This window comes from Squalius cephalus (genome assembly GCF_949319135.1).
Source record: "Squalius cephalus genome assembly, chromosome: 16".
Taxonomy (NCBI): Eukaryota; Metazoa; Chordata; class Actinopteri; order Cypriniformes; family Leuciscidae; genus Squalius; species Squalius cephalus.
Genome location: NC_137137.1, coordinates 6,960,632 through 6,977,721, shown reverse-complemented (window position 1 = coordinate 6,977,721; position 17,090 = coordinate 6,960,632). Strand labels below are relative to the sequence as shown.

At 36.4% G+C, this 17,090-nt stretch overlaps 2 protein-coding genes across 3 annotated transcripts in view; one reads left to right on the top strand and one right to left on the bottom strand.

The window, feature by feature from the left end:
- The window catches only part of ntng2a (netrin g2a), a 62,964-nt gene extending 54,206 nt beyond the window's left edge, over positions 1-8,758 (bottom strand). The window contains exons 1-2 of the mRNA XM_079897229.1: positions 8,166-8,758; positions 6,518-7,099 (exon numbers count right to left, since the gene is read on the bottom strand). Of these exons, the coding sequence (XP_079753355.1) occupies positions 6,518-6,754 (237 nt within the window). The 5' untranslated portion in view covers positions 6,755-7,099; positions 8,166-8,758. The remainder of the gene's footprint in view (positions 1-6,517; positions 7,100-8,165) is intronic.
- A 1,004-nt stretch (positions 8,759-9,762) lies between these two features.
- med27 (mediator complex subunit 27) overlaps positions 9,763-17,090 on the top strand; it is a 64,229-nt gene continuing 56,901 nt past the window's right edge. For both annotated transcript variants that reach the window (XM_079896068.1, XM_079896069.1), the window contains exons 1-2: positions 9,763-9,996; positions 10,541-10,685. In XM_079896068.1, the coding sequence (XP_079752194.1) occupies positions 9,794-9,996; positions 10,541-10,685 (348 nt within the window). In that variant the 5' untranslated portion in view covers positions 9,763-9,793. The remainder of the gene's footprint in view (positions 9,997-10,540; positions 10,686-17,090) is intronic.

Genomic DNA, 17,090 nt, shown 5'->3' with positions numbered 1-17,090 from the left:
AAAAGGGGTTTTGCATGTTTTATAGCTCATCATATGAAAATTACGTATATGAGATCAACTTCTCTGTATTTAAACAACCTCTTTCCAAGTTCCCAGATGAAATGAACGAATTTAATAATTGATGAATTGATGACTGAACTGACTTCAGCTGAACAATGACACTATTTTCATTTAGAGCTGCTGTACAGCCGAAATGAACTCGGTTTGCATCATTAAATCATTTCCCCGTTTATCACTGTAAAGCTGCTTTGAAACAATCTGTATTGTATAAAGTGTTCTATAAATAAATGTGACCTGACTTCCCATCGCTACTGTAATTTCAGGGTTTGAACCTTTGCCCTAGTGACACACCAGGTGTACGGATTAAACCACAGATTGCCATCTGGTCACGCTTGAACCCTTAATTCCCTTGTAAGTAAGCAACAACCATCCCACACAACAAACATTTGAGGAGTTAAAAGTCTCAGCACACACTGCAGCCTCTAAAACCGACAGATCGATGTCCAGGGATAGTTATTGTTTTACAGCCGGCACACTTGAACGTTTCTCGGGCCAAGCGTCTTCATGGACCATTAGCTTCCATTAAGAAATAATTCAGACTACCTGTCCCAACCATCTGGAGTACCTTAGCACTTTGATCCATAACCAGGGAGCACCTTAGCCTAGCTCACCCTGCTGACTCAATCCTGCCGTCTTTCTCTGTATCATACAAATCCAGTCCAACTGTTGCGCCAGGTGGTTCGTAGACTAAACCTCCAGCTATCCTCGCAGGAATCACGTCACAGCTAAAGAGCAGCGAGGCTCTTAGAGGAATGTTTGCCCACTGCTTGGCAGCAGCAAGAAGAATTGTCACAGAATCTGATAACATTAGCCTTAACTTAAGCCGAGTTCGACCTTCTCATTTTGCATCGCACACTATTAAATGGGAAATCCCGACCGGTCTGTATGAGTCCAGTTGTATTACACGTTTAATAAATGGTTCAACATCGCCTAGGAGAACCTACTTTGCACTGAGGATCTGTTTATAGGGGTGAACCGAGAAAGAAAGATGGATGTGTGTTCTTAAAATAAACAGTATGAATCAGGAGATTTTGTTAACAAAAATGGGGAAAATGTTACAAAGTTCATAAGAGCACTCACTTTGTGATAGTATGAAATGTTCTGACCACAGTTAACAAGCTGTGAAGAGCAGATACTACGCTCGTGGTGGTGACTGGACCGTTAGTCTTGTTCCTGGAGAGGTGGCCCTCTTTTTTTCTGCGCCGTGAGTTAATTACAATGAAGGCAGCTCCCTCCGGACGTCCAGTCATATAACAGCTGGCGCTGAACAGCTTCAGAGGGATACAGTCGCCTAATTATACCAGCCAGAAAGTGACTTGCGCAAGAGTTTCAACTGTCCCAGAGAGTGCCAGAACAGGGCTTTAATATGCAAATATATTATCAAACCATTTTTAGCTTATTTTGTCAACTTAGTAATGTTTCTGAAGTTTAATGGATTTGGAGTGCCTCTCAAATGCATTTTAGATCTTATGCTTGGTTTGCACATCACATACTGTGTGGAACGGCACCACAGCTCATTTGGAAGCGGCCCGAAACCCCCAGAAAACGTGTCTCGGTACGCTTGTTTGGTGCGAACCAGAGTTGGGATGGCAGCGTTCACACTTATTCTAATGAACTGCACTAACAGAGCAATCGCACCAGAGTTCGTTTTAATCTAACCAAACCTGCCAAGTGTGAACACACCCTGAGAGAAATGTATTTTAATTTGGCGAAATTAAAAAGTTTTTATTTATGCAGTCAAGAGGTTTTTTTTTTTATCCAATACAAAAATTTGGATGCTGTTTTTGAAACAACTGAACAATGAAATACGAGGAATGCAAATTACTACATGGTGATTTGAAGAATCCCCAAGACCTGAGGTGGCATGAAAACAGGCAGATGGGGGATTATTGCTTGTGGACACATGGGGACAAACTCAGTCCACTTTGGGAGTACAGGATGGGGGAGGATGCGCTTTGGATTCATGGAAAATTCATGAGAAATGACAAAAACTAACCAGCTACAGGATTTTTCTGTGACAAACAGTCAACTCATTGTCTAACTGTGATGTTTTCTAGACGTGGTTAGAGAAAAAATCTGGACCGAATGTTTCTGTTTTCCCATGGTGCATTGCGAGACTGTGCAGTTACTCTACCTGCTATATTTAGTCTTGGCTGTTAATGTGTTTCTAAAACAGGCCAATAGGATTATTCCTCATATGGCTGTACGACTGAAGAGAGTAGTTTCATTCAAAGAATATGTGTGAGGAATCGGATGATGCACAATAGAGGCTTTAAACGAGCATGAAAGATAACATAAATCACACCATCACAGTGTATGTTCAGATGTCTACTGTATGCAGCAATGGGTCATCTTTCTGCTTAGCTAAGCTGAGATCTTTCCTCCCTCCCCATCCTTTATACTCTCTAGCGCTATGTACAATGAGAGCTTCCAGCAGTAGCTAACATCATGCAAGAGAAGGAAAGAAAAAAAGCAAGGCGCTGAGTAAAAATGCAACGGCATCTCCTGTGGGCACTGAGTGACTGAAATTTCCTCTAAATCTTTAATGAGCCGGAAAGCATCTCCAAAGAAAGTGAAGTTGCCAAATCTAGAGGGCTTACGTGGATCAATTAACTCGCTTTCAATGTGAAGGAAAAAAAAGAACGCTGATTGTAAACACAGTTTCAACTGGCTTAACAGAGTGCCAGACTCACTATATCAAATATATGATTTGTAAGCCTTGTCAAATTCAAATAAACAAACTAGGAATCTGAGTCTGTAGAATTCTGCCACAAAAGAAATGAATCCTCCAGAATTCATTATATATTTTGGCAAAAAATTCAATAATTATATAGGCCTCCCCACATATTTTATTTTACTCTATATATGACATCCTGTATATTTTATTTCATGCTATTGTGTAAAATATTCTCTTTTGGTTTAATATGGTATGACTTTTTTTTTTTTATAGAATTTTTTCTTAATATAACTTTTTTCTTTTTTACATAAATCTACCGGACATCTTGTATATTGTATTACATGCTATTATATAATATTATGTGATATGGTTAATATTCTATTCATTTTATTTTCATTTAATCAAGTCTGATTTTTTTTATATATATATATTTTTTTCTTGTTATATAAAACTACTTTACTTGTATGCTATATGTTTGATCATTGTAGCCTATACATACAGAAATTAAACAAATCTAATGAAACTAATTATAAAATGTTTTATTTGTTTGTGTATTTTTATATATAGAAAATATAAAATTGAAAATGGAAAAATGGAAATGGAACATGGAAAAATTATAGCATATAAGATTATATAATAACATTAACTAAAATATACAAGTCAGGTAGGCCTATATAAAAAAAGGAAAATAAATTATCTAGATTAGACAGACAGACAGATAGATAGACAGACAGACAGACAGACAGACAGACAGACAGACAGACAGATAGATAGATAGATAGATAGATAGATAGATAGATAGATAGATAGATAGATAGATAGATAGATAGATAGATAGATAGATAGATAGATAGATAGATAGATAGATAGATAGATCGGGCATTACAGTAGCAAATGGTTCACCTACAACTGCTGAGAGTCACAGGCGAGACACTTCCTGTCAAGGACGCTTCACACTATTGAATCCCTGGAGTTGTAACGGTAAACAAGTGTGGATCATTTCTCTTTAACACTGCTGCTTTAAAACACACTGTGACTGCAGGCACTGGAGTTATTCTCACATGGAGCAAGTTTGATCTTGTGAATGCCAGAAGGTCTCCTCAGTTTAAAAGTGCCTGGCCCCTCAGCCCTCCCTCCCTCCCTCTCTCTCGCTCAACATCTGAATGCAGAGCAGGCTGATCAGTGGATGAACAGTCAGCTTTTATCGATCTGAGAAGAAAGTGCTGACAGGGAAGGACATGACTACACTCTTCTCCTAAAACTCATCTCTAGTTTCTTCTGCTCAGTAAGCCGTCTCAGGTCGACATGGAAAAATATTCCGTAATCAGTATGCACGAAATATACGCCCTTGTGTCGGGTTATTGTATGAATAGTAGATGAGGACAGAAAGTTTTATGTGGTGCAATGTATTAAAAATGGGAAACTTGCAGGAATTGTGGCCAAATGTGTTTTTTGTGGCCAAATGTCTTTTTTGGGAAATATTAACAGTGAATATCTGGTGTAGATTACATCTGTTCTGAAGGTTTATTTATGTTAAAGTGTGTGTGTGTGTGTGTGTGTGTATTCATTAATTCATTCACTTAACACTAACATTCAAAAATTTGGGGTCAGTAGGATTTGTAATAAAAAGAAATGTCATAATTATGTGCTCACCAAGGCTGCATTTATTTGTTCAAAAATACAGTAAACACTTACCATTTATTACTTTTTTCTATTTTGAAATATTTAAGAATGCAATTACATTCCTGCGATGCAAAGCTGAATATTCAGCATCATTACTCCAGTCTTCAATGTCACATAATGTCATTCTAATGATTTGGTGCTCAAGTATAATGCTATTATAATAATATAATGTGCTTTCATATTTTCACATTTTTATTTTTATGGGAATCACTGGCATCATCGTCTGTTTCAATGTTTTGAGATTATCCCATGGTAGATAGTTATTTATTTTCTGGCAATTTAAATATCTAAGTGAATATTTAACCACAAATTTCAATTTTTTGAAATTTCAAAAATGTCAATTTTTGAGGAATTCTTTTAATTTTAGTCATTTAGACTTTGCTATGCCTATGATTAAACTACAGAGAAAACCCCACCCAGTCTGAAGGTCGAGGGTTGCTCACAGGTATCTCTCCAGCTGGAAAGACCCCGGCACCAGGACGAGCCGGTGAGAAACCCTGGCATGTTTTACAGCCTTATTGCAGGTTACTGCCAAAGAACCGCAAACTAAAAACAATTATGTTTCTTTTTAAACTGAGTTTGAACACCTGAGTTTGATCGGTTTCTCCTACATTTTACTTTTGACAACTAAATCCATCACCACAAATAAAAGACTTGTGAATCACTATGCCTTTGTAATAAATTTGATTCTTGAAAAATCGATTTGGCTTCTGAATTCCTACTCTCTTCACAGTCTAGCTACCCACCAGTTGTCACTGTGTGAGCCGAACGGTATATGGTGAGAGAATGATGTCACCCCCCCCCCCCCCCCTCACTCAATGGCATCCTGTCTTTTATCCACACACTCTAAATGTGTGAATTAGCACCCCGTCAGAAGCAGCTCTCCGTCTCCGGGCCCCATGCGTATAGTGTCAGTCCAGCTGGACAAATCCTCTATCCGATTATTGTGCAATCAAGCGTCTGGCTAAATTCCCAAAGCATCTCTGATGGAGATTAACTTTGGCTACACTCATACTTTACCAACCTGACAGAGGGCCTTCAATTCACCCCTCAAAACACTGATTGTAAATGAATAATATTTTCATGGTTGTGACTGCCCTAATCTCGCTTCTCAAGTATGTCGCAGAGTAACCCAGAATGTCGATCGGTCACCAGATGTGCCCTGGTAAGACGCAGATTGTTTGCGCCCACACGCTCGTTGCTAAACCTGAGTTGATTTACACAGATAATCCTGCAGTGGCTGCTGTCTCGTGCTACACTGAAACTACACTGAAGAACAGCTGTGTAGGCACATTTACACATCCACTCGGGCTTTGTTGAGTCTCTGAACAAAAACATTGTTAATGGCCACATGTTGCAGATTACTGTATAATCTGAGTGAAGACATATCAGGGTTACTTGGAGACGTTTTAGTATTCTTGTGTCAGATCTTACTGTAAGGTTTTTTTTTTATGTTTTTTTTACTTTCTTTTATCCTTTCTTTCCAAAAATAAACAGAGCCAAACTATTTTTATGTCTGACTACTTGCCTTCTTAAAGAAACAGTCCACCCGTAAAATGTCATTTACTCATCCTAATGTCCTTCCAAACCTGTATGACTTACTTTCATGCTGAACACAAAAGAAGATATTTTGAAGAAAGTTGGTGACCACTATTTCGGTTCCCATTCATTTCCATTGTATAGTAAAAAAATATAATGGAAGTCAATGGGAACCAAAGCTGTTTTTGTTTTCAGTATTCTTTAGAAACCCTTCTATTGTCTTCACAGGTTTGGAACGACATAAGGGTGAGTAAATATCCCTTTAACAGGTTTTGATAAGCAAACCCATATCCTCAATATGCATTGGCAGTAAATCACAATAATAACATTATTACACAGGCATGTACTGTATTATGTATATGCTAGGATTTTCTTTCGATTTAAAAAGTGACTTTCTTTGCTATTAAACTTCTAAAGTTACACCGAAATTGCATCAAACTTAGACTATCATAAATAAACATGATTGGAACTATATTTGCATGCAAACACAAGCTGTTCCAGTAGAACAGATGTAACTGACAAAGCGGCAGAGCCAAAAGTGATCCAGTCCAAACTCACCAGAGTGCAGAACCTTTCCGGTGGGTTCCCACATGTGATATCGGGAGGCTCCACTCGAATCTGCATGTACTCCTTCATGGGCGTGGGTTTGGGCTGGCAAGCGTAATATTCCCATGTTGGTCCATCGTCTGTGCTGACCAGCGACTTACAGATATCGTACTGGCCGAGAGTCAGGATAATGCACTGTAAGAGCAGGAGCGCCTGTGAGAGCATGGCACTGGATGGGTCCATGGGCATGAAAGAAAGGCAAGGAGTATCAGCATGGAAATTATTTAGATTGAGAAATTTCCAAAATCCATCATGGTGGCGGTTTCTTCAAAAGGGCAATGTCTGGTCCTCCGTAGAAAACTGTGTGCGAATTTGTAAAATGTGTAATAATCAGATCTGTTGTGACATTCTCAAAATTCAAACTTCAGTTTCTATATGTGGCAACTGACTTCCTGTTCAGGGGTGGATGTCACTTCAATTCAGAGACATAAAAAGCATTTAGTGGTTTGTGTGCAGTCAGAAGATGTCTGGTGTCTGAGTCCAATCTGAGATTCAAGTGTGATGATATTAGCTGTTTCATTTCTGATGGTTTGCCTAGGAAAAAAAAACAAAAAAAAAACATATGCTACAGTTATTATATAAAAACTGTTATTTATGCAGTTAAATATTTTAAAATACAATGCATGCATTTGCATTAGAGTTTATGGAGAAAATGAATATTTTACAAGGTAATATGTATATTTTATGATCATATTTTTATAACAAAAATGTATTAAATGCCTTGTTTTGTTTTTTAAATTAAATGTTACGTTACTAAAGGTTTATTTTGGTATCATGTGTTTCTCTGATGGTGTTTTGTCTTATTATACTGGTCACAGTTGATTGAGATGTTGGTTATGATTAATTTAAAGTCATCATGGCCTTATTTTATGTTTATCAGAACATTTTTCAGAAACAACCCGATTTTAATAACCCATCTAGGTTGGTATATTGACATTAAATGATTTAATGGCATATTCAGTCAGGAACTGTAAAGTAAACTGACACCATTACGACTAAAACATCGTCACTATTTTTACGATAAAATTCAGGCAACCACAGCTATACCAGTTTTTCCACCCCAAAATGATTTATTAATTTTTTATACCGTAGCAGAACTTTCAAAGCTGTGCTTCGAGAATCTCCCACTCCATGTGCCCATCTTTTCTTAACTTTTACACTTCGACATTGCAATTGGAATCTTTTTAAATAATTTAAACGCTTAAGTAGGTCATCTGAACAGGACATGGTGCAAAATGATGCGAATTAATCAATTCTATTTTGACGTGACATGAAATGCGCGCGAATATTAAACAAATGTATTGTATTTATCTGGAAATAAGACGTATAATCAAGGAAATTATAAATGTATATAACTAACTGAAGAAATATATTGTCATTTTTTTCCAGAAAACTGAGCAAACAAGTTTAGTTAAAAGCACTTAAAAAATATCAGGGATTCACAATAGACAATAACCTATTTTTCTTGAGCTAAAGTTACTTGAATTCATCAAAGAGCATCTGAAAAGCTGACCATAATCTGAGCGCTTTTAAAAGATTCAGCATGTTCAATTGCCAAAATATTTAAGACTAAATAAGTGACACACTTGAGTAAACTTACCCTGGCTCCAGATATCAGCACCATTACTGTACCCAGATGAATTTCTTCTGTATAAACTCTCTCTCTCAGTCAGTTCCCTGCCATATCACTTGAGACGGATGAGAAACACATTCACACGTTACTCCTCTCCGTAGATCACAGCAAACGCTTTCCCCTTCGTGCTTTCTTCGGCTGACGCGTAGTTTGTTGGAAAGCATTCTAGATAGATGCCCTACATCCAGACTGCTCCAAAGCGAATCATGTATTGCCTGAAAACGTGCATTTAAAGTTTGTCTTCCTGTCCCTGCCTTCATTGATGTATGTCCTGTGCGCTCAAGGACAGACTTCAGAGTAGCTATACACCTCCCATTCCCATTCCCATCCCCATCCCCGCTCCTGCTCCATTCACCCTGCCTAATCTACTCTAGCAAGCCTATCTATTTGCGCATCGCAATATCTGACTTTCATTAGTCTTTTGCTAACCTCGATGCATATACTTTTGGCCACTGCAAACTGCCTGCCTTGTCTAGCCTAACTAGTGTGGAACAGAAGTTTATCTACGGGCTTGAAGAGCTGAACCGTCCCAGCAGCAGATGAGGCAGTCCGCCCCGCTTAAAGAGACAGATCAGAGGCTGAGGATTCCACATCTCCTCCTCACAAGTCATACAGACAGAAGCCTTACAGAATATACCATAGCTTCGGTTAAATTGTAATAGGTATAATGCAGTAAAACTGTGGTAACTTGTATGAATGTATGTATGTATGCATGTATCTGTCTGAATGAATGAATGAATAAATAAATAAATAAATAATAGGGCTCCCCCCTAACAGTCGACTAACTTTTAGTCGACTAGAAGAGGTTTGGTCGACCAACATGTCATTAGTTGGTTAGTTGCAAAAAAAAAAAAAAAAAAAAACCTCCACATTGATTCCTCCACACATTATTTAATGGCTTATTATGCTAATAAACGTGCGATTAGTCGACTAATCGCTTATAATAGGGTACTAGTCGACTAGAAAAATCTTTAGTCGAGGGCAGCCGTGATAAGTAAATAAATAGGCCTAAATAAAGATTCTGAAAGTTTCATATGCTACAATAACTTTCTTAACTATGGCATTTATGCGAAAACAAAATGAAATAATATTTTATTTTATTACTTTAATAAATAGTCTGTGAAAAGAGGTGTTTAATCCTCAGAAAATGTTGAACATCAATCTCAGGATGTTATATGAGCTGTTCTATTTATATGAGGTTTGCATTTTTGCAATTATAGTAAGTACTATTTTAAACCCTGACAATAAACATTACAAGTACAAACAAACAAACAATAAATTCATAAATAGTTTACGAACACACCAGAATGGGCAACATGATTGCAGGTAGTTGCACAATTAACCTTACTTAAGAGGTCTTTAGTGCTTTAAAAATGGTTTAAGGCTGTTTGTGTCATCTGATGGAGCTGTCCATGCACGGCATGATAAAAAGAGTAAACTGAAGAAATGAACAGAAATAATGATGTTTTTGCGAAACACTTTCAACACTACTTTGCGAAATTAAGAGCCTGTAAATCAAAGAAACTACAAATCCCATCATCCCTTTCAGCAGCAGTGACGTCACTCGAGCGCCAGTGTTCTCAGACGGAGAAGTGATGGCGGACGTTATGAATGTTGGAGTGAATTTAGAAGCTTTTTCTCAAGCGATTAATGCCATCCAGGCTCTTCGATCGAGTGTAACCAGGGTGTTCGATTCTCTTAAAGATGGGATGAAGAATAAGGAGACCCTTGAAGGGCGGGAGAAAGTCTTTATAACGGAATTCCAAGATAATTTACAGTCAGTGAATCGCGATTTAAAGTGAGTTGTCTGACAGAATTCACTAACCCTGTTCACTAGCCCTTGTAATGGTATTAACACACTAAATGCTATTGTTATTGTAATAAACCATGGTAACTTGGTGGTACTAACCAGTCCATTGCTGTCAGCATGAAAAGCAAGTGACCAGAATATTCTAGTCTTCCATTCCAAAATGTTCCCATTATTATTTTGCTGTTGTAACAATTATTGTAGTAACTGTTTGGGCGGTAATTATGGTTACCGTGATATCTTTTTAATTATGGTTCCTGAAGTCAAAACAGCTAGGCTTTAGGAACTATAATTAAAAAGGTGTCATAATTTAGAAAAACATACCTCTCTCTCTCTCTCTCTCTCTGTGTATGCATGTATACACACACACACACACATATTGTATATGCACACACAGAAACACACACATATAGATATATACAATACATAAATGCACACATACAAAGTATACATGAGTGGAGTGTGACATTGGTTTGTTTGTGTTTGTGCAAGTGTAAAAATATCAACCATAACAGTATGACTGCTGCTTCTGCAGTGAATTGGAGCGTCTCAGCACATTGGTTGGCAGGCCGTCAGAGAGTCACCCCTTACACAACAGTGGACTGCTCAGTTTAGACCCCGTACAGGACAAAACCCCTCTGTACAGCCAGCTGCTCCAGGCTTACAAATGGTCCAATAAAGTAAGTTGTCAGCATTTTGCTCATTCACCTAGCATTATTTTCTTTATATGCAACCTATACAAGAAGCTGTTTTATAATGTGACTGTAATCATGGCTAAAGGGATGGCTTTAATACGGAGCCCCTAAAGGGTCATCATGGTGGTGGAAAAATAACAAGTCAATGCTTTTGCATTCTCTCAAATCCACAGAGAAACTTTGCATTCACTCGCAAAAACCTTTTGAGCTCTTTGTGAGCGAATGCAAAGTTCCTCCGCGTAAAGCTAAACATTTGCGAGAGAACGCAAAAGCATTGACAAATAGTTTTTCTTCCATCTCATATTTTTTTCCTTTACCATGTCCCTTTAGGATCCCCGTACTTTAAAGGTTTTTTTAATTAGGGATGCACAATATATCGGAAACAATATCGGTACCGGCCGATATATGTTCATTTTTAATGTTATCATTATCGGCCCAATAAGAAAATTTGGCCAATATATTTGACCCCAAGATGATTGTAAAGCGCTTTGGGTGTACAGTAGTACATATGAAAGCGCTATATAAATGCCTCATTCATTCATATTAAAGCCAATAAATAATGGATTATTTCCTTCAGCTGAGACACTTCAGATGTGCTCTTCGCCATGAAGGGTTTTGAATTGCTTTAAATATGATTGGAATCCCTTCAAAAAGGAAAATACAGTTAAGTGCAACATGTGCAGCACGCATAAAATTATAATGAGAACATAATGAGGACATGGCTTTTAGTGGTGAGACTTTTGTTTTTGTAATCAGGCTCTCAAAAATTATATAAAAAAATTGGATTTAGATTGATCATCCAATTTATCAGTTATCGCTTTCTTATATAAATGATTATCGGTTATTGTATCGGCCAAATTTTTCATATCGGTGTATACCTACAAAAAATAAAGGTCCTTCTACCAAAAGATATAGCCTATACCTTAGTACTGTATTACGGAAGCCCTGAACCACAACGTAAAAAAATAAAATAAAAAATCTGTAAAAAAAGAAAAGAAAAAATGTTATTTCGAAATTAAAGTCGAAATGTTATTTCGAAAATAAAGTCGAAACGTTTCGAGATTAAAGTCGAAACGTTTCGAGATTAAAGTCGAAACGTTTCGAGATTAAAGTCGAAACGTTTCGAGATTAAAGTCGTGAAGTCGAACTGCTTCTGACATGGATCTAAACATAATAGTAGCTTTTTACTTTTATCTGGGCTTTCAACAAAAGGAAATTCTACAGGTGCTAATCTACCAACATGACATTACCATTTGTCTTCGGACGTTACAAAATATACTGCGTCGGAATAGACTTTACAGACGAAAACACTTTTCAGACTGGATGGAGGTAGCCATCTTTATTTCTGAGGAAATAACGGGATCCGGCCAAATGATTGGATACAGAATGATGCACTTGAAATGTATCCAGAAAGGATTTACGGTGAAGAGGGAAACAGTGCGGTTACTGTTAAGTGTTCTCGACCCAGAAGGATTTCACGTTACGTCATTGAGGCTGCGTTTGTAATTTTGACTTTAATCTCGTAATGTTTCGACATTAACCTTGAAATATTTAGACTTTATTCTCTAAATATTTCGACTTTATTCTCGAAATGTTTTGAAATATTTAGAGAATAAAGTCGGAATATTTAGAGAATAAAGTCGAAATATTTAGAGAATAAAGTCGAAATATTTAGAGATTAATGTCTAAACATTTCGAGAATAAAGTCGAAATATTTCGAGAATAAAGTCGAAATATTTCGAGAATAAAGTCGAAATATTTAGAGATTAATGTCGAAACATTTCGAGAATAAAGTCGAAACATTTCGAGAATAAAGTCGAAACATTTCGAGAATAAAGTCGAAACATTTCGAGAATAAAGTCGAAACATTTCGAGAATAAAGTCGAAACATTTCGAGAATAAAGTCGAAACATTTCGAGAATAAAGTCGAAACATTTCGAGAATAAAGTCGAAACATTTCGAGAATAAAGTCGAAACATTTCGAGAATAAAGTCGAAACATTTCGAGAATAAAGTCGAAACATTTCGAGAATAAAGTCGAAACATTTCGAGAATAAAGTCGAAACATTTCGAGAATAAAGTCGAAACATTTCGAGAATAAAGTCGAAACATTTCGAGAATAAAGTCGAAACATTTCGAGAATAAAGTCGAAACATTTCGAGAATAAAGTCGAAACATTTCGAGAATAAAGTCGAAACATTTCGAGAATAAAGTCGAAACATTTCGAGAATAAAGTCGAAACATTTCGAGAATAAAGTCGAAACATTTCGAGAATAAAGTCGAAACATTTCGAGAATAAAGTCGAAACATTTCGAGAATAAAGTCGAAACATTTCGAGAATAAAGTCGAAACATTTCGAGAATAAAGTCGAAACATTTCGAGAATAAAGTCGAAACATTTCGAGAATAAAGTCGAAACATTTCGAGAATAAAGTCGAAACATTTCGAGAATAAAGTCGAAACATTTCGAGAATAAAGTCGAAACATTTCGAGAATAAAGTCGAAACATTTCGAGAATAAAGTCGAAACATTTCGAGAATAAAGTCGAAACATTTCGAGAATAAAGTCGAAACATTTCGAGAATAAAGTCGAAACATTTCGAGAATAAAGTCTAAATAGAATAAAAATATTTCGACTTTAATCTCGAAATGCTAGAATTTTTTTTTTTTTTTTTGCAGAATTTTTTTTTACGTTGTGGTTCAGGGCTTCTGTACTGTATGCAAACAAAGGTGCATAGTTTCTTTAGGTTCTGCTCAGTGGTGTTGTAGCTGTATGTAATATCATATAGGAAAAATGATATGAACCCTTGTATTTACTGTAAACTGGAGGCTCTGGTCAGAGCCCTCTCTCATTTTGTACTTGTGGAAGATACATTGGTTTTGTCTTCATGTAGTTTTAAAAAGTTGCTTCACATCTGGTAATGAATTCCCAACGAACATGAATGCAAGGCTTTTACATCATCATGGGTGTCAAACTCGGCTGAGACGTGGAATCGAATATCATCTTGCGTCTAATAATACTATAATCAATAGGAAGCAGGTCTACAGTTTGATGATCTAATTCACAGCGCATCAATGAGACGCATTATAGCGTGTAGCTGTGATTTGCTTAATGCAACGTGAGTAGTTCCAAATGTAAAAAAGAGTCTGAAGTCCGTCTGCTTAATTTGACAGAAAATAGAGTTGTTACTTCTTGCCTAGTAATCGTCTTTTGTTCCTGTCCTGAAAAGGCTGTAAAATTATGTTCTCTTTGGATCAAGGTCCTCAAGCGAATCGTCTCAATAAAACGCACACCACGTCTTGCCAGAAGAGCACACACTTGAGATTCAATAGATGTGGGTGTTCTCACAGCAGAACCAACATTTGCTCAATATCCATTACAGCTGAGTGCTTTGACTTCTTTTGATCTTGAGTAGGTCTTCTGTCCTAAGTGTTATTGAACAAGATTTGCTATTCTTACTGTAAATGCAATTTCACAGGATGTCTGCGCTCTGTTCTTGAGTTCTTTGATGCTTTGCCTTTAGGTGATGCAGGTAGCAATATGATAGATAAGGAATTGAATAGGAAACACACTGTTTATTTGTTTTTTTGGGAACATGTCACAAAGCTCTGGTTGGATTCTTAATTTTGGGGGGGTTAAATAATAGGTCATTAAAGGGTGAAGACTGTTCTGCAGTACCTTGAGAACCTGTTGAGGCTTTTGTCATGAATTGGTGAATGTGTCGCAGGTTTATTTATATATAAATATAAATGTGACTGGGGTTAAAGTACTCAATCAATAGCAGCTACTCATCAGTTGCTCTCTCCACACCGTGTGCAGAATAGTAGGTGTACGGGCGGAGGTCGTCTTCCACAAACAAAAGCAAATCTTTTCAAAGTTCCTTGAATCCCCTAGAAAAGCTCTTGAAACATCACTGGTTGGTGTCTTTATTTTTTTGAAAATCATTCAAATATATATATATATATATATATATATATATATATATATATATATATATATATATATTATATATATATAATTTTTTTTTTGGTCAAACGGGAATTGAATGTCTCTTCTTGCCCAGAAGTGCTTTTTTATTCCTTTTTTCTAATATAGTGGTTGTGCATTCCTACTTTGTCACCGTGTTGATTTCCTTGTAAACCTCAACATTAGGACTTTGTGATACAAACACTTTTATTTCTAGGGATGCACAATGTAATGGCCCCCTATTGATTATCAGCAGTTAGTTAGTTAGTTAGTTAGTTAACTTTAAACATTAACTTAAATAAAATAAAATACTAAAAATTTGTTTTATTTCAGCACTAATTGCCAAGGCTATACTTTTCTCATTTTCATTTAGTTTAACTTGATGCACTAAAACTGAAATAAATATGATTAACTATAAATGTCAAAAACACAACACAATTACTACAATTTTAACTAAAATTATTAAGAAAATGGAAAAAACAAAACAAAAAAAAACTGTAATATAGTATCTGAATTATACTAAAACAAAACTGCCTGTGACTTATGTAATTTTTTTTCTAATTCTTCCCTCTTTTTTGTAATTTCATTTGGTGCCAGTAGTGGTGCAGAAATGACCTATTTTACCTAATGGTTTTGAAAGCAATCAACAACCAAGCCAGCTTCTTTTAAGAAAGTAGACAGGATCAGATTTGGTTTCATGTTGACTTTTTTTTTTTTTTTTTTTTCTGCAGTTTTTCCAGTTTGAAAACCTTTTCTAAATGTCTGTGTTGTACTGGTCTCATTAGTATAAGCCAGTGCTACATGAGGGTGGTTCATGAGGTTGCTCTGCCCTCTCTGGGTGGTAGGCCAGCTGTTTTCCCACACTCTGAGGCTGGGAGCGTTACAGCAGGATTAGGTGCGTCTGGGCAGGACGGTGTGCGGGTGAACATGGGCGTGGGGCCAAACCAAGCCTTTCTGCAGAAGTATTGATGCTTCCACGCTGTCTGTCCAGACAGAACCACCCCCGCCCCACTGTAAATATGATCGATGCGAACGTTTCTGCCATGCAAATGACCCCAGGATTAATGCACTTGGTGCTTTTAGTAAGGCTGTTTTTGGCCATTGTCTCCTTTGTGTGGGTATATTTGATGGGTTTTTTTTTATTTTGTGTGATCATTATGGAACATTAAAGGGGTCATATCGTGAAGAATCAACATATTTTTCATTAATTTGTAATTGAAAATGGTGAAATAAAACTAAATCATGACTGTTTGTGGTGGAAAAAAATGCTCTTTTTGTTTATTATAATTGGACCTCAAAAGGTTAAAAAAAAGTATTACTCCTTTAAAAAACAAGTGATCCCAAAGCATTTGTGTTGTAGTAAATTATGGTGCAGATTTGTGTGTGTCTGTGTGTGGTTTTGACCTGCATTTTTACAATAATGTATGTTGTACTTTTGCCAAAGAAGACCATCTTGTAATATTGCTAATTGTATTTTTTAGTGGGAATGCAATCTGTTCAAGAACTGTTAAGGTGATCCGGTTGGATTTGAGAGTGAATAGATGAACAGTTAATTAAAGGAAAACATGTTTCGCCTTTGGCTACTAGCTGTCACTCACCTTCATTATGTCCTGGTGTGTTTTGTCTCAGAAATCTCAAGGTCCACTCCTTCCCGAGGCTTTGGGGTTTTTTATGCTTTTTTAATTGAGAAGCAATTTACATTAGAAAACATTAAGTACAAAATAAAGCAGGGGAATTTTTTAACAAAAAATGGTAACTCTTTACAATAAGGTCCCATTAGTTTACGTTAACCAACATTAACTTACAATGAGCAATACATTTGTTACATAAAAATGAATAAAAATGCAACTCCTCATTAACTAGGTCCAGTAAATATATATTATAATAACAGATACTCGCCATTGGACTTTTACATGGAATGCAAGAACAATGCAAATGAAAAAAAATCTACATAAACCGGAAAGGAGAGGTTTAGAGAGACTGAATATTTGAACAAACTGGTTTCAGACTTTTTTTTTCCAGAATTTCAGAGAAATTAGGTGATGTGCAATGGATATTATGAGAAAATGAAAGTGTTTTTGACTTCCAAAACAAAATTAGGAACCTTTAAAACGGCATAATAGGGACACTTTAACTAATGTAGTTAACTAATGTTTAACACATGACATAACACACCTTATTGTAATGGTCCAATAAATAATGAAACGGTCCAATAACTACTTTTTCTGAGATCACTTGATCAGCTTTTGTCAAGCAATATTGGATGGCATCAGTATTGCTGCTTATCTCTTTGCAAAAGTCTTATGTTTGTGTTTACCATGGCTTTTCCTGACAAGTGTCTGTTTCATTGTCAGTTGGAAGCCCGAACGTCTGTTTAATGTCAGACAACATTGTATTTAACACATGCGCTTGTGTTCTGTCAGTAC